This window comes from Sander vitreus, chromosome 5 (assembly GCF_031162955.1).
Source record: "Sander vitreus isolate 19-12246 chromosome 5, sanVit1, whole genome shotgun sequence".
NCBI lineage: Eukaryota > Metazoa > Chordata > Actinopteri > Perciformes > Percidae > Sander > Sander vitreus.
This window is the reverse complement of record NC_135859.1, coordinates 21,357,543-21,375,888: the sequence shown is the minus strand read 5'-3', so window position 1 is coordinate 21,375,888 and position 18,346 is coordinate 21,357,543. Positions and strand designations below refer to the sequence as shown.

The following is an 18,346-nucleotide window of genomic DNA, read 5'->3' as shown; positions in this document are numbered from 1 at the left end:
ACTCTACAGAGTGAGTGTACAGTCTTGGACGAAGAACTCCATATCTAGTCTTTTGTCATTTTTGTCAAAGGGATAGGGGGTCGACCGTTAAACTGAAAAGATAATTCTGTGCAGGTACAGCAGGTGCCATAAACTATGGTGGGGGCAAATGGAAAACTAGGGATGTCACGGGAACCGATACTTCGGAAACAAGTTAATGCCAGAATTCTGAAAACATGATGGTACTTGTTTTTCCACAATACCGCAGGTACCAGAGATGCAATTCTTCCAGACCTGACAGGGCCATCATATACACCTACAAGTGTTGTAGTCTGCTTTTAAATGCCGAAGAAGAAAAACGGCTACCCACAGTTTTTAGCGCACCATTTCTGTGCACGTTGCACACTGACTGCTGGACTGCAGTAAGCCTCTGGCTTTGCCGTACATCTACGGCAATGTCTATCACAAGTTTACCTAGAACTCCCAAACCGCAAGTTAGGGCGTTTCTCTCGTTTTCTTTTTCATATGGAGCCTAACGTTAGCTATAATAGCTGACATTAGCGCTTACTCCAGCGGACCGCTGTATAACGTCAGTTAAATTAACTTTAACCAGCCCGGTTCTATGTGAAAAAACAACAGCAAAGAGAAACAGACTTAACATACTTGCTGTTTTGGACTTCCAGGTGAACTCATGGAAGACGTTACCATATGCTAGATGTTTGGTTAAAACAGGATTCGGCGCAGCAGGCTGTGTGTCCAGAAGACACATTCTCCTTCCCCTCTCCCCTCAAACTTTTTAGTGTCTCCCAAGTGTTATCCTTGTTAATCTTATCGTGAAATACACATTATAAAGGAGTACATGGGATTTATTGTTATTTTTTTACCCTGGTATCAAATTGGGTATCAAGAATCGTGGAATAGGCCTGTTGCGATCAATAAATCAATTATTATGCCCAGTCAATAAATCAATTAATTGCACGATAAAAAAAATTGGGCTCGATAATTTTTCCGGCCGTGACAATTTACATTTGCATGCTTGTTTGTTTTCCTTGTCTCTCGCTCTCTCTCTACCAAAGAGACTGGATGACCACTCTCGGTTCCTTAGAGTAACGAGGAGTGAACCCTCTTGTCAGTCGCATGGTCTTTGTGTGTGGGGCGGGACTCCTGGCGGAGAGAGAGGGACAGAAGAGAAAACGCTAGTTGAAAGTTGGAGCAGGGTTTCCCGCAGCACTTTGCAGTTAAGGTGCCTTCAAAAAAAAAAAAAAAAAGTATACGAGCGATATCCGCCATGTTACTCGGTGTCCTGTTTTCTCCCTTTCATTCCAAAGCACACAGTTGACAACCTGCAGGTGGAGGCAGTGGAGACAGGCTCAGACATACACGCCGCTGTGGACTTGTCAGTCTTGCAAGCGGTTTCAGTAAAGGTGTGTTTGTGTGTGTGTGTGTGTGTGTGTGTGCGCGCGTGAGTGTGTGTCGGCCCGCCCCCGCGAAGCTCCGACCTGCAGACAGCAGAGGAGCAGAAGAAAGTAGCTGCACCTTCACCAAAATGAAGACTGAAAAACAGAACTATTTTGGTACAAACATTTACTAGCCATGTGGCAGATAGCCACATAGATAGATAGATATAATGTATTAATTATGTATTATTTAAATGTAATAGTATAATGTATACTGTAATAGTGTTAATAAATAATTATTAAATGTAGTACATAGTCTGTAGTCTATTGCACAAACACTCGAGGAATGCTGCAAACATTTGACAGCCAGTATGAATTACACAGAATTCACAACTGTGCAACAGCATGAAAGACGAGATACTAAAGGACATCAAAGACATATTGTGGATATTTAAAATGTCTTCCAGTTCCAGTGTTAAATATACTTTAGAAATAACATTTTATTGATCTTTGAAAAGGTGTACCTGCATTATTATGCCATTATCATTATATTAGATGAAAATGGTCTCAGAACGACAATATTATCATTTATTGCAATAATTTCTGGGACAATATTATCGTTTATTGCAATAATTTCTGGGACAATTCATCATCCAGCAAAATTTGTTATCGTGACAGGCCTATTGTGGAATTTCACTGGTATTGGTATTGACCACTGGATTTCTGGTATTGTGAGATCCCTACTAAAAACATTGAAAAATGATGAGAAAAACTCACAGCCAAGGTAAATAAATATGTAAATAGTTTGAGTTTTTAAAAATTAAAATTTTCAGTGCTTTGTGCACCACAATTTCACTTTCCTACATCATGATGGTGTGGTACGAGATGTTTCGAAAGCCAATATCTTAATACCTCAGCAAAAAACAACTAACAACCTAAAACTATCTGCATTGCAACTAGATACCATTAACAGTGTGAGGGACACATTTATAACTAGGGCTGTGACGATAACCGCATCACTGCAATACAGCCAGTGACGTGACACTACCGTGGTGATAACATCATCACCGCATTTCTTATTTTTTATTTAATTTTGCTGGTGAAAGTTACAGGAGTGCATATGTCTAATGAACACATTAGTCATTGTTTAGTTATCGTCAACATCTGTCTTCTATCTTATATTCAAGAGATTATGGAGGAAAAAATCTAAAATTGCTCGTCACTTTGCACAAGACGATGGACAGTCCATTAAATATATGGGGGGATTTCTTTTGTGTGTCCGCTTATTATGAATTATTTCTAAAGGTAACATTTAATATAATACACGGTAGGGAAGGCAAAGACATTTCTTCTTTCTCAGCTGAGGTGGACACATTAACGTTACCGCTGCAGTGTTTTACCATTGCACATTAGCCTAGCAGCTAGCACATTTCCCTTCTGCTTATAGCTTAATCCCGACAAAACGGCACGGTTGAGCCAATGTTTTTTTCGGGGGTAAAACCCTTCACTTTACTGGCAGTTTTGACAACAGATGAAGCCACTGTGTCCTGAAAAGCTCAAGCTTGTTGTTTTGGCCCAAGTTTGAATAGGATTTAATACAGGATGCCACATCTGGCCTCCATCGCTATTCAGTAATCAGGTCCCCTCTTTATATCACACTTTGACCTGCACAATTGTGTGTAATAGGGCACCTTTGTCTTCTATTTTCATGTTCATTTCATGAGTCATTGGCATTTACTCATAGCACAATAAGCTGTGTTGTGCATGTTCTGTAGAGTGTAGTAAAAAATAATCGGTATGAGTGGGTGTGTGTCACATCCCCAAAGCACATCAGACAGAGCCCATGTCATTAGTACCCAGTGAAGAAAGTCTTTGATGTTGCCTATCCCTCTTCTTGTTTGATGGGGCTGGCCTTATAGATGAAGCACAAGAATCAAATGATGCATTATGTACCGAGGCCCCAACACAGCATCAGTTAGCCTAGTCTAGTTGCCTGGAACACTCAGATCAAAGTGAGGGGCCCTTACAAATCCCAGACAAGATAGAGTGGAACAGTCAACAGCTTCCAAAGCACAAACCAAACTCTCATTTCATGCCCAGAAAAACATGACAAGCCTAATTCAGGGACACATCAGAAGACAGCAGCAGTGGTGAAGCAGCCTCTCCTAATACTATAAATCAGAGACAGGGACTATAAATCTTAGAGCTGCACCCATGAAGACAACCTATATATGGAATAATAGAGGAAGGCTATGCTATCCAGGACATCTTAAGATAAACCAAAGCTACATATTTAAAGATCGGCATATGACGCTTTCCATCATTCCATTCCATCTACATGTTGTACAGATTGTTTACTCAAAGACATGCGCATTTCGCATTGTTGTCTCAATATATTCATCAAAGTGAGGCATTGATGCACAAACAAGACAGTTTAAGGTTACTATTTATCATGAGAAAGTGCTAGAACAAACATCATCTGTCTCTTACAAGCTCTTTCAGACTAGCACAAACAGACATTTTTATACACATAAATGTACTGTATATTGGTATAAATCCCCCACCTAGGGGCCATTTATAAATACTCAACAACATCCGCTCTTACCCTACTTGACTCAAAGCATACAGCAAGCTATTATGACACGTGTGCATCCAGAAGGCTGTACTTAAAAGTGAGTATGTGGTGCACTGCATGAAAAGCTGTAGCAGCTACTGAAGCTGAGAGGTGGCTCTGAATTGGTTGACTTACGAGTGTTTGAAGTGACCACCTTTCTCTGTGCTTACTAATATTTTCTGCTCTCTAAACTATGGGGTTTATTTTAGGGGAGAGAACTATCAGAGGATAGGGACATTATGTTCAACAACATTACATTATTAAAGCTGGTTATCTAAATTATCACATGAGAATGGAACAACAGAACGAAAGGCTTTAGTAATTGCAAAATTAGATCTTTAACATGCGTGTACAATGTGTGTGTGTGTATTTGACTGACCAGTTTCTTCCTCTTGTCCTGCTCAGTTGGTGGCTCCTCATCGTCACTCAGCTTGGGCTCCTCAAAATGGCTCATCAACATGCAGCTGCAAACATAATAATATTCAAATCAATATTAATAACCACACATAAACCTGCACAGTAGACAATTTCAGAACAGGCAGCGTGCACACACAGGCAGGCCAAACCCTCTAGTACACAGCTCTGCCTGTTATTCATATTGGTTTATCAGCATGCAGAGAGAATAACAAGCAAAACCTTTGTGCTCAGTCCAAAGTGTGCGTAAGGTATTTTATTTCCATTGTCCTTTTTATTTAATCCTTACTGTGAGTAGAGCTGGGGTCTTGAATGTCACATTTAGTGACTTTGGCATGTGGCACTTGATAACTCGTGATCAGAAATTCTAACTAAATTCTCAACAAAAAACAACTAGAGAGAACAGGTTTTCAAGAAATACAGCTCAGTAACTACCATCCAGACTTTCTCTTCATGGGTGAACATGCAATGCTGTAGTTCTCCATATTAATGTAAAAAGCGATGATTTGTCAAGGTTGTGTTCACAACTAGTTTCTGCTGCCCCAAAATGGCCCAAAAAAGTAATTGCGGTTTAATAAACTGTCGAAAGCTACATATGGCCACATTTTTACTTCTCTTTTAAAACTTCTGCAGTTTAAGTTTTGTTAAACTGAAACTACACCTTTTCTTTTACTATTTTTCATTAATTTGGTTTAGTTATTACAATCTTACACATTGATCCTGTGCAGTTCAGTACAGAACAAAAATTTTCAATTCCTTTTACAGTAGTTCAGTGACTGAATTGCTACAATAACAATGGAGTACCAGGCTGAATTGGCTTGCTTTGACATGTTATTTTACTGAATTTAACCATGGCAGCAAGGACTTCTATTGTTATTCCACACCACGCAATAACAATTCCAAACCACTTATGACAAAAGATGAATAAAAGGAAAGTCTGTTTATTCGAAACTTTACTCAATTCCTTAATATAGACAGGAAGATTACAATACCGAGGGCTTTCTGTCTCAGTTGATTGCATTTACAAATAGTGAATAAATATGCATCCACAAATATGTTTGTCCGTTATGAAGAGCAAAAGGGAACCGAAACAATTCAACACATCACTGGCAAATAAAGAAACATTTACACTAACCTTTCTACCAAACGTTTCAGTCCCTTTCACACTGGCACATTTTATGAGGGTGCTGAGCATTTTTGACAGCTGAAAGAAGGTGTCTGCATGTAGGTTAACATCTACTAAGGAATAAGCACCATGGTACTGGGACAGAGAGCCAGAGGGGAGAGTGATGGGGCAGAGCAGAGTCACAGTGAACATGTGTTTTCTGGGCCATTTCACAGTCCATTATTTTTCTAGAGAAATGTGTCCTCTCCAACATTGCCACTCAGCCTCTTTTAGCACACAGTCATGCTCCATGAGTAAGGGGTGGCTTTTATTTCATTAATTTAAAATCTTTCTTCAGGGGTTTGGTTTTTATTAAATCCAAGCAAAGATTCAACAGCACATCTGCAGTTGCACTGCTTTCAAAACAAATATTTCAACTGTCTTCATTCATCATGCATGAGCTTTGTCAAAATTGTTGTACAAACTCCATTCACTGGTGAAAAAGAATGTATTTCATGTTAAACTATCATTTAGAAGTATTTATGTATTTGTTTTTCTTTGTTTTCTCCCCATTCAATTAATAACAACCACGCATACTTACTCTTTGAAGGTGCCTGTTTCAGAATCTTCCGTCATTACATCATGCAGTGCCTCAACGGAGATGTTGATGATGCCACAGAACTTGTCCTGGATCACACTGATAACATACAGACGACACAGGCTTATTACTCACAAGATCATTAGTTCAACAGCTGTGTGTTTGTGTGTTTAATGACAGAGAGGGAGATATAGAGAGAGATGGGTATCTCTCCAAAGAAGCATCAAGAGCAACAGCCAAGCTTAAGTCTTGGCGAAACTCAAAGTGATAAAGTGTCTGTCACAAAAACACATGGCCATCCAGAGAAAAGGGTATCTATGTCATCTATCAACTCGCATCATAGAACACATGTCCAGATTGTTCTGTTTGTATGTATCTCAAACAAACCATTTGCGTTTGGTAGGAACATTTCTAAAAAGAGAGAAAGGTAGAGAGTGATAAAAAAAAAACCAAAAAAACACATCACGTCAGTAACAGTGAATTGAAAACATTTCTCTACTTTTATGATCCCACAAAACCATGTACCCACTGGTCAATCACATATGACAAGTGTGATTTTCCAACTGTAAATGCAGTTTTATTGTCTCACACATTCAAGTGTGAAAAATCAAAAAATCAATGAGGCTTACTGTCTTTGCACACAGCCTTGCGGGCCAAGTGTCCGATTTTCATCGTAGCCACTAAGGTGATTCTTCCAGTTCAGAAGCATGGCAGAGCTTTGTCTTGCTGAACCTAAGACTTTTAAAATATGCTGGCTCGCAACATCCACCACTCCGGCTTGGAGACTAGCAGCAGTCATTGATGAATTATTTAAGTCATTCTTCCCATGTCAATCTAACTAAATCTTTGTTTGTGTGTAAGTGAGTGTTTGTCCAGCTGTCTGTCTTTCGATATCTCGAGAACCCTTCATCCAATCTACTTCACACTTGGCGGGTGTGTTGCTGGGTATCCAATAAATGTGGTGTGACAAATTTGGTACAGTTTGGACACATTCAATGTTAATAAACTGTGAATAAAACTAAGCGACTGCACAATAAAGGTTGAAAGAAATGGTGACCGTTGTGTGCAGCTGCGGGGGTGGGGCTTTACAGCTCTGTCAAACATGCCTTCTGCTGCGGGCTATCAGCCATTAGTCTATATACACAATATTCCACTTCAGGGATTGCTCCGGTGCCGCCCGAAATTCCGACTGATGTCCCTCATTTAGGCCGGATGTCAGTTGCCTTGGGCTTCCTTTGTGTTGGCATTCTAAACTGTGGTTGATTTATGAGGACTATGGTTAACTGCTCCTCAGATCTCTGCAGAGTAAATCCAGACAGCTAGCTAGACTATCTGTCGAATCTGAGTTTTCTGTTGCTCTGTACAGTGCTTAGCGCCGCCCAAGACGATTGTGATTGGTTTAAAGAAATGTCAATAAACCAGAGCACGTTTTTCTCCCATCCCGGGAATGCTGTGTGGACTAGCCAGACCCTCCTCTGCAGTGCTGTGGAGGAAGGTCTGGCAAAGTGAGACTAATTGGCGATTAATACGCCTATTAATTCCTCCGCTAAGTGTATTTCACCGTGTGTGTTTCTGACCGCTGGATATAGCCTAGCTTACTAACTTTACAACGAAACTCTTCTTCAACTCTTCATTAATAGTAAAACTATTAATACCACAGAGTACAAATCCTGCATTCAAATGTTTACTGAAAGTGAAAAGAGGCATTACAATGTACTTAAATTCAGGGGGCTTTCACACCTGAAAGTCCGAACCAAGGTCCGGACCAAGGTTCATGTTTTTGTTACATTGTATACATTTGATCTGGTAAGTCTTGGTTTCACACTGCAGTTATGCAAGCGCACTAAAGATCTATACATGACAAAACTACGTCCTGCCGTCATCACATACGTGAGCTGCGTCTCCAGATACTTATAATTGATTGGTTTGTAGACGGGCTTCCTCTCGTATCCTCTGTGTCAAAGTTTTTTAAACTGACTGCTGCTCTCCCCTACTGCCGCAGCTCTTTTTGTTTTGTTCTGATGTTGAGAAGCAAGACACGGGAACTTTCTTTCTGGAGCATTTATTAAGAGACAAACGGAAACCTACACAGCAAACTGCGGATTTATATTCTGCTCTGATAGCCGACAGCCGTCTGCACACTCTCGCTCACGTAGGCTACACACTAAGCTGTTCCTTAAAAGGAGCTTCCCCGGTCTTATAACACCAAGATAGCCTGCCAGAGCTTCCTGTATTTGGCCAGAAAGTCCGAACCATCCAAAAAATGTTTTTACACTATAAACGAACCGGACCATGGTTCAGTTTAATCCAGACCGAGACCACCTCATTTGGTCCAGACCATGGCCCGGGGGAGGTTTCACACTTGTAATTTTGGTTCGGATCAAACTGAAAAGTCCGAAAGTCCGGACCAAACAAGGCAGGTGTGAAAGCCCCATTACTTAACATCTGTCCAAGGTGGAGCTTTCAATTCTAATATAAGGCTGGATAATTTAATGAATAATAATGCATCATATTTTAATTGTAATATTTTGTGAGTAAAATCTGAATCTGCAATGTAACCAGTAACATTTCTCTGTCAGACAAATGTAGTAGTAAAATGTTTTGCTCTGAAGTAGAAGTACAAAATAAGTCAGTAGTATACAGTTGGGTTGCACAGTAAGTGCTTTGGGGGCCTTCTGTTAGTTGTCAGTTATTTCGGGGTACAATGGTTCTGGAGAAAGCTCAAAGCAACAATGTGTAAGGCCAAGCAATCGGACCGTTCCAAACAGGAAAGTTTTGAACGGACACTGCACTAGTAGGAATAAAAAGGATAAAGAATACAAACACACAAAGAGCGAGTATGTATATATTATATTAAACAAAGAGAAATCTACAGCCATGCTGCCCTTCTGAACAAAAGGAGAGGCCTGCATGGAATCCATCAAGCCTGAAGATTCACACTGCTATGCAAACTTCTATGTTTGAATCAAAACCCTGGCTTTTCATTGGAAAGGGAATCAAGCCCAGGGGTCCCTGACCATGTGACCTAACAGATAAAAGCTCACGCAGGTCACTTCTCGTCTTTCCACTACAACTCAATTGCGCAAGGAGACACTGCGCAAGTTAAACAATTGTACTGTAATAAACAGTTATCTCTAATCTGCAGAAGAATAAATATTATTTCATCACAAAGGAGGGAGGACAACGTTAAACCGCCCTTCTCTTCACCTAGTCGACTCAACTGTTTCCCTTTGCCTCCATTTGGAGGGTCTGTTTTGACTTTTGGAAAGACGTTGCACTTATTGAACTTAAAAATAACAGGGAAACAGTTTAACAAATCAACAGTGAAAACATCTTCAACTGTGAAATTCCCCTTAAAACTTTATGAATTCCCCTTCAGAAGTCAAAATAAGAGTTTACTTGCAAAATGTAATCTGCTAAATAATCGCTTTTCTCGATTACATTGTTTTTGTGATTGTTAGGAGCCAAAATCGTAATCGTGATAAACATTTCGATTAATTGCACAGCCCTAGGATGGGCTTGTAATCTGTCATAGTTCTTAGACCTTGCCTTAATTAATTAGCTTTTTTCCCATATTCCATTTTGGCCTCTTTTACTGCTAGTATCCATTTAGTCAGCCTATGACTTTGCACTGTAATCATATTTTCTACACTGGCATGTGAGAAAATGTGCACTTCTCCAATTACCTTTCAATTTTAAAGAACACACTCACATGACAAGTAAAGGACACATCATCAATAAGGCTAATAAATACTGTAGATTTTTCCTTTCAGTGAGTAACATTTCACTACTAATATCCTGGGAGAGTAAAATACATCTGAACACCTTTGTCCCCCAATTTCCTAATAGTCTCAAATTGGCAACCATGGCAACAACTGAATGCAGGCAGCAAAGATACATTATCACACATTTAGACTCATGTCTGTCAATTCTAATTCTATCCAGCCCAACACTTCTCCGGTGATTATTTTCTAATGGCTGACTAGTGCTAGCTGCTTCGTGCCTGACATTCAAATCAATGTAAGAGGAAACATGATCTGAAAGCTGGCGGGCTGCGCGCAAAAACAAACTGGTCGCAGCAACAAAGTCCTCATCAGAATCAACTGTCTCTGTGTTGTCCTCATTCCATAAATAAAAGGAGGCAGCAGGGAGGTAGAGGACCTGTGAAGGCTGCACACAAAATTACATTTTCAGTGTGTATTACTGCCCCACACTGTGTTAATCCAAAAAATGTATGCAGCAATTAAATGTCATATTAGATTCAGATTGTCTGTGCTCAGTGGTAATTACAGATCAAATGTGTGCAAAGGACTTAATGTGTGATGACCAAGGCAAGAGAAGAAAATTCTCTATCTCACAAAATAAAATGTTGGTTTAAGTCTAGTATTAGTAAAGAATAAAATGTAATCCACTGCAATTCAGACATAAGCAGAACCCCACTGTCTGTGTTGCCTGCATTGTGCATATGTGTGTGCTGTTGTCACATATTACTGGCACCCATATGGTGTTAAGTCTGTTGATTTTGTGCAGCATATTATGGCTGTAGGGTAAAAATGAATTGAACTTTTTAACAGCTTATATTCTCTGTTGTTAGTGACAACCCATTCAGCACCACAGACAGTACAGTCCAAAAAAAATAAACAAGAGCTGAGTAAATAATTATAAAGTATGTCTTTTCACTTTCTACTTATTTGCCCATGTGTCAGCTGTGCTGACAGGGTGAATGCTATCCACTTCTCACCAGCTCAAAGCCCCATCTGCACATAAATGAATGGCAAATGTTTCTCACCTGTTGTCAGATGGTAGGAGGGAAAGCAGAGCCAGTGACGATAGCTTCCTCCTCTCTGGCTGAGTGATGTTGTCCATGCGGTCGACCCACATCTCTATAACACTGCCCAACAACTGGTCCATCTGATGAGAAGAGAGAAGGGTGAAGGAAGAGAGGTAGACAAGAGTGAGGAGAGATAAAGAGGGTTAATACAGAGGACGAAAGAGAGAGGAGCGGCAATTGATTATAAAAAGAAGCCAACAAAGACTGAATAAACAGTGTTTCACAACTCAAAATATAGTATACTGATGGATTTTATATGTTTTAAAATGTATGGGTCTACCATTGTAATAGTAGTCAGAAACTGACCATCCCCGTTTGTTCTGCCTCATTTACCTCACTGCCTTGTCTTCTATTGTCAATAAAGGAGAGGCATGATGGAGAGACACAACTCTAGGTATTTCATTTATTTAGATTAAGGCAGCAATGTTGAAACAAGGCAAAGTCAATGTTGCTTAAAAACTGTCAGGGTTTCACAGTGAAGGGGGACAGCTCCAAACTTTAGGGCTTGAATAGGTTACCATTTGCAATTCCTTGGCTCATTAGCATTGTTAAAAATGATTCTCTTTTAACAGGCACTTTGCGGTTATGTCTCTCACATACATTCAAAGGCACTGTGCTGAGGAGACTGAAATGAAGGGCGGACATCGAGTCTCACCTTCTGGCTACACTCAGAAGCCATTTGAGTGAGCAGAGAGGAGAAGAAACTGGAGTTCTGGAGAAGGATGCGGCCCATGATTCCTAGGTAGGTCGACATCACCACAGGATATCTCTGTACAACACACACACACACAAATACACAATCATGTGGATGCAGAAAAATAACCATGCACAAATGCTTTTACATAAAACAAAAGTTCATTAAGCACGATAAGGGGAAAGAAGATCCACTGACACAGCAGAATTGTGAAAGGCAGCATGTGACCCTTAACTGAGCTGAATGATCAATGAATACCATATATTGTCTCTACAATAATACATTTTTTATGGGACAGAAAACGACAAACATGCAGCTGCAGGAACCTTCTCTTATTAAGTGAGTATTTTAAAGTTTAATAAGGTAAATGCTTAAACACTCAGTAAAAGAAGATGGAAAATGGGTGAAAATGCACCACATGTATTATAACACATCTTTAACAGGACCAGATTGTCCTTTTATATTATCCCAGTCCAGATATGTGCATTATGTTGAGGGAAAACTTACCTCGCCGTCCACAATACCTCTGAAGACAAGGGGCAGCAGAGGCTGGAACATGTGGGCTCCCAGTATGGGGCTAACCTTTAAAGCTATCTCCACCACCTGCCGAGACACAGCGAGAGGGAGGATGAGAGACGGTACTCAGAGAGGAGAGTAAGGAACAGTAGCAAGGAGAAACAGAAGAACAGTCCGGGATAACCTTAGACCAGAGAGAGTGTGTGTCAAAGAGAGACAGTAAGGGACAGACACAGGATGATGTTAAGAAATGTGGAAGGACATACGGGGGCAAAAGGGAGTTAGCAGGGGATTTCTTTTTCAAGAGATAGTAAAAGAATGTAGAAAATCCTCCTTTTAATTGATCCTTTGACCTACAGTATGCGGCAGGCAAGGTTAGTCCCTTAAGTTTTAGTTTCTCAAGAAATTTGAATGAGCTCTCTGTCAGGTATTAGAGCTGAAATAAAAACAGTACCTAAATTCAACAGCTTAAGTAAAGCAACAAAAAAAACAAAGACACAATATGACTAAAGAAAAATCTGAGGGTAAAAGATAAAGTGACAGAGGCATGGTATGCGTGGCTGCGTTCCTACATACAGTACTGTATGTAGGTGTACACTCAGTTGTCCCTTTATAAGGGTATACCTAGCTAAAACTAATGCAATCTAATACAACAGGCCTGCAATAAATCCTACCATTATTAAGGTTTAATAAAAAGGATTAAATGTACTTGCTTTGATGTTCAGAAAAATACCTGAGTTGTATAATATATACATTTAGCCAAGAAAACTAATCTGAAAGGACAGGGTGAAAGGACAAGGACTGGATTTAAATCAGTAAAAGATCATTCCATCCTCATCCCATGATTAGACTACAGCATAAATCCAGACCACACCAACATGATGTAGTAACACTGTAACATTGCACATGGAATTTTCGCTAATCAAAGCCTCCTCAATTGAGAATATTTAACTCCAAAAAGGAGACCAAACACATAGCACAGAGACAGACACTGAGAGGCTATATCTGTCTCTGTAAAGCATATGAACTTTTCAAAGAAGCGCATGCCGATTACTCTGATCCCTCTGTTCTCAGGGTGCCCATGTGTGGTGAACTGCTGAGTGCACATGTTGTGTAGGTTGACAGGTGTGTTGTCTGCTGGCTCTTCTTTCCTCAACAAAGGATTAGCAGGAGCCAGATGTGCAGTAATACCACTGAGATTTACTAAGCTAAAGCTCTATGGTCATTATGCATGCTGTACCTATACTACTGAAGCAGTGCAAACAGCACATGTGCACACTTACATGTACACACATTCACAGCAACTGTAAGTCAGAGAGTAATCCAAGAGAAATGAAATTCAAAGACGACAGTTCTGCTCATCTTAACCCATCCTTTATCTTGCCTGACACAACAACACATACAGAGCATACCCATAGTGTGTTGGCTTATTGTTAAAAGCATCTAGTTAAAAATGACAAATTTGCTAGTAATAGAAACGTTCACAGCCAATTACCTGAGGCTTGATTTCACTTTTTATTATTATGCAAAATACAAAATTAAGTATGGCTAATCACAGAAAGGCCTTAGAGCTCAACCCTGAGGGACTCCACCAACAGGGTGGTTCTCTTGCAAATGTATGATCACCAATGGCATTGACATAGCCCCTACAAACTAATTGAGGCCTGTACCAGATATCTCTATCTGGATATCTAACCTATGCAGAAGTATTTTTAATGGTCAACAGTATCAAAAGCCACTCTTAGGATCCAGAAAGACCAAAGCTGATGTCAGTATTCAGATTAGTGTCATTTAGTACATTTATCAGAGCAGTCCTGGTGGAAACTATGTGGGCAGATGCCAAATTGAAAATTGTCATTAAAAACATTTGTTGATGAAGAGTAGGCTGCTTGAGGTAATCTCTGTAACACTTCTCAAACAATTTATTAGTAGTGAGAATATCAAGGCTCCTCTTGCATTATAACCTGGTGTCAATTCACAAGCAGCACAGTCTGTTTATCTGTCTGTGTATGAAGCATTTAATGACACTTCTAGTGCACCTGCTTTTCACCGCGCCACCCCGACAAAACAAACAAACTGTGATGGAACTTAAGAAGGGAGGATGAAAAAAATTAACCGTGAAGAAATGGAGACAGATAATAAACAGAAGTAATATAGTTCTTTGTATAAGAGGGAGGGAGTGAGAGTACCTTGAGCACTTGGACCTGTCCCTCATTCGTGATGTCTTTCAGCAGATTGCAGAAAGCTCGACACAATGATTCTGCATAGTTCTGTGGGTGAAAAAAATCATAGGGGCATGGGTAAGTTCTGTACAATTAATGTGGATGTGTGTGTGTGTGTGTGTGTCTCACCTGAAGAAAGTCTGTGGCAGACAAATATAAGTAGGCATTTACAATCTGAAAGCAGGTGCGTAGGTTCTCGGAGCTCAATTCTGAAACAGACCATCAGATGTTACACTTTACCAGATTAGACGAAAAGGGTTTACTTGATGGATGCAGACAGGGATGGGGAAACAAAGGCAGAGAGAGATTTGCTGATAAATGATCCCACTGGACAAAAAAAAACAAACATGTTTTACTTTTTGAAATATTCAGCATGTGGTTAAATATGATCACAAATCCCTAAGGTTATCCACTGTGACTCAACTGTATAAAACGAACACATGACAAGTCCATGGGGAGGAAGGGATTTAGCCATAGATCTTTTAATATTAGTGCAGAACAAACTAAACCTTGAGATGGAGGAAACTCACACCAATAAAATAATTAATTATAAAGTCTAGCAAAAGTATAAAATATTATACTTTTGCTAGACTTTATAATTAATTATTTTATATATATATATATATAGAGCTATATATAGCATACCCATAGTGTGTTGGCTTATTGTTAAAAGCATCTAGTTAAAAATGACAAATTTGCTAGTAATAGAAACGTTCACAGCCAATTACCTGAGGCTTGATTTCACTTTTTATTATTATGCAAAATACAAAATTAAGTATGGCTAATCACAGAAAGGCCTTAGAGCTCAACCCTGAGGGACTCCACCAACAGGGTGGTTCTCTTGCAAATGTATGATCACCAATGGCATTGACATAGCCCCTACAAACTAATTGAGGCCTGTACCAGATATCTCTATCTGGATATCTAACCTATGCAGAAGTATTTTTAATGGTCAACAGTATCAAAAGCCACTCTTAGGATCCAGAAAGACCAAAGCTGATGTCAGTATTCAGATTAGTGTCATTTAGTACATTTATCAGAGCAGTCCTGGTGGAAACTATGTGGGCAGATGCCAAATTGAAAATTGTCATTAAAAACATTTGTTGATGAAGAGTAGGCTGCTTGAGGTAATCTCTGTAACACTTCTCAAACAATGTATTAGTAATGAGAATATCAAGGCTCCTCGTGTGTGTGTGTGTGTGTGTGTGTGTGTGTGTGTGTGTGTGTCTATATCCATCCATCCATCCATCCACACATATACATGTTGCTTATAAAACTCTATGGATATCTGTAAGTATACAACAAGCTTAACCAGAGTTAATATTGTCCATGAAAATACCAAAGACAAAAGTTTCTTGACTCTGTAACAGCTGCTTCTGATGTTTTGTGCTCTTGCATGCTAAAAGGTAATTCAACCAACACGAAAAAAGAAACAAAACTGACTCATCGGGGTGATTTTTTTTTTTTAACCAACCAAATTAAAAATATCCATGATGCAACAAATGAAGATTGCAGCAATAGCTTTATATCCCTTAAAACACACAAGTGGCTGCTTATCTGCCAGCATTTATAAGAGGTTGTGAGAATCTTTAAAAAAAAAAAAAGAAACTACAAGCTTAATTATTAAGCATACTGCTGCCTCTGCAACGTCATTATCCCAGCATTACATTTGTTCTACTATGCCTCTGGTGTTTGTCTAACCTTTGCTGTCTAAGTTCACAAACACAAATTGAAGCATTGCATATCAGTACTGGATGAGACCTGTGGATTTCATGTATACATAACGTCAATGAAGTATTTTTTCACATTGCGGTCCGATTATACAGATTTAAAAACTTATTTATACTCAACAACAGCAGGGGCTACACATAAACAGGATTCAAATAAAACCATAACCTAAGGATAAAAGTAACAGTACAGACACAAACTCAAGGGCACAACAATGGGTGCTGTAAAAGAGCAACAAAAGAGGCCGGAACATTTTATCATCAGAAAAGAGCAGATACGCTCTAAGAAGCTCAGCAAGTATAACGTCAAAAACTAATTACTCTGAAGAAGTTGTACAGATCTGGTAATGTATGAAGAGGGAAAAAATGCCCTCAAGGTAACACTAGCAAACATATAACACTTTGGACCATTAGACAATTACACACAGGAGGCTGGGGTGCAAAGAATTGACTTTTGTCCGGTCAGCGTGTGTGCACACTGGAGTCGGAAGCCAATGTGGTACCATGGCTCTAACTGTTGAGCAGAGCAGAGAGAAAACCCTCACTGACACAATCAGTTGTGTAAAAGGTTTGGTGTTACAATCAGAAGTGCACACAGTGAATGATTTGCCACTCAGAATATCAATGTGATGGTATGTACTGTACACAGAGTGTCCTGTGTTGGGAAGGAGGAAAAACAGTTTTGCTAATTGAGCCCAATTTTAAACTATTTACAACAAACTGCCAGGCAGTTGAGCAAAAGCAGTATTCAATGAATAAAAGAGAGGAGTGATGGTGTTGTGAGTGAGGGCCACAGAAAAACACACGACAAAGGAGATGAATTTAGAAACATGGAAAGTATGGTCCATTTAGCAAATAGACAGCGTAGATGATCAGAAAGAGGAGGACCGGTGCAGAAAGAGGTGGCCTAAACATACACCACAACTAACCTATACACCGTAGGATATAGGGTTGACAGTAATATAAGACGGCATGGTAACAGACCTTAACACCTAGAATAGCCTCTGCGTGGCATCTGGAAATATATACTATATAGACACCAACACAGAGACAGGTGAGGGGTGAGGAAGAAAAAAAGAGAGGGGACAGACACAGATAATAGACAAACAGGAACTAAAAGACTCACACACACCTGCATGCCAACACTAACACCCTAAAACCGTCCCCCACACTATACATACACCGAGGCTAACATCTGCATGACTAATTTGAAAGTAATACAAGCTGACAGTGTCGCTGCCTCTTACACCTAGAATAGTTGTTTACTTCAAACAAGTTGACAGGGTAACTAATTCTAACCCCCAGGATAGCAGTTAGTAAATGAGTGTAATTATTTTTGCAATAACTCTTCTCAGGTCAGCACTCACCAAAAGAGTCCCAGGATTAATCTCAGGGGTCACCAGATGAATGAAGGATAAAAAAAAGCTTTTCTACAAGTATTGCTTTTTTCTTGTGATATACTGGACACTTTTACGAGCCTGTAAATTCGCTTCAAACGAAAACACTCGGGGAAGGAAAAATCAGTTTGGTTGACTGCTCACAACTCATGTTTACACTAAGAACACTCTTGTGATGAGGTCACAAGATGCCTACTACAGGATTTATTAAAAAAATATATAGCAACATTAACACAGGAACATGATTTCAGGCAATAAACATACGGCTTATTTCCCAATGCACACCTTGATCCTTCTTAGAGCATCTTTTATGGTTTCATGAAGAAATTAAATCCTACGATCAGAGACCTGAAAACCCCAAAAGCATTTATTTTGTCAGTCTAATACATTGTTTTTGTATCTTGGTATTCTATAGTACAGACAGCTACATTTGCAGTCAAAGTTAAGAACAAACCTTCTGAATCCAAGTTTCATAAAGCACCTCAACTTCTTCTTCCTCATCAAGGTTTGTATGGGACAAGATTAAAAGTCATTGGTGAGTAAGTAGTAATAGAGGATCTATTCTACAATCTAACCATGCTGGTTCATACAGGTGCTATTAATGTTGATGTATGCAATATGTTCTCTCTAGCCATCTGCCAGCCACAGTAAGGTAATGAACATAATGTATGCTGCCATCTGTGCAGGTACATAATGTATTCCAGGGGCCTATTTAGTCAGCAATCAGCCTACATGAATATTCAACACCCCAAACATAGCATGGGGCAACATTAGGCTAAACACATGCAGTGCACGGGCAAGTTAAGTGAGCTCAGATCAAGAGAAGACAATGATTGATTTTAAAACCAAACC

At 39.5% G+C, this 18,346-nt stretch overlaps 1 protein-coding gene across 2 annotated transcripts in view; it reads right to left on the bottom strand.

Annotated features, from left to right (window-relative positions):
- The window catches only part of ipo11 (importin 11), a 131,145-nt gene that overhangs the window by 26,718 nt on the left and 86,081 nt on the right, over positions 1–18,346 (bottom strand). For both annotated transcript variants that reach the window (XM_078250961.1, XM_078250962.1), the window contains 7 exons: positions 14,500–14,579; positions 14,338–14,418; positions 12,140–12,235; positions 11,594–11,707; positions 10,897–11,018; positions 6,111–6,206; positions 4,370–4,454 (listed from right to left, as the gene is read on the bottom strand). In XM_078250961.1, coding sequence (XP_078107087.1) covers positions 4,370–4,454; positions 6,111–6,206; positions 10,897–11,018; positions 11,594–11,707; positions 12,140–12,235; positions 14,338–14,418; positions 14,500–14,579 — 674 coding nt within the window. The remainder of the gene's footprint in view (positions 1–4,369; positions 4,455–6,110; positions 6,207–10,896; positions 11,019–11,593; positions 11,708–12,139; positions 12,236–14,337; positions 14,419–14,499; positions 14,580–18,346) is intronic.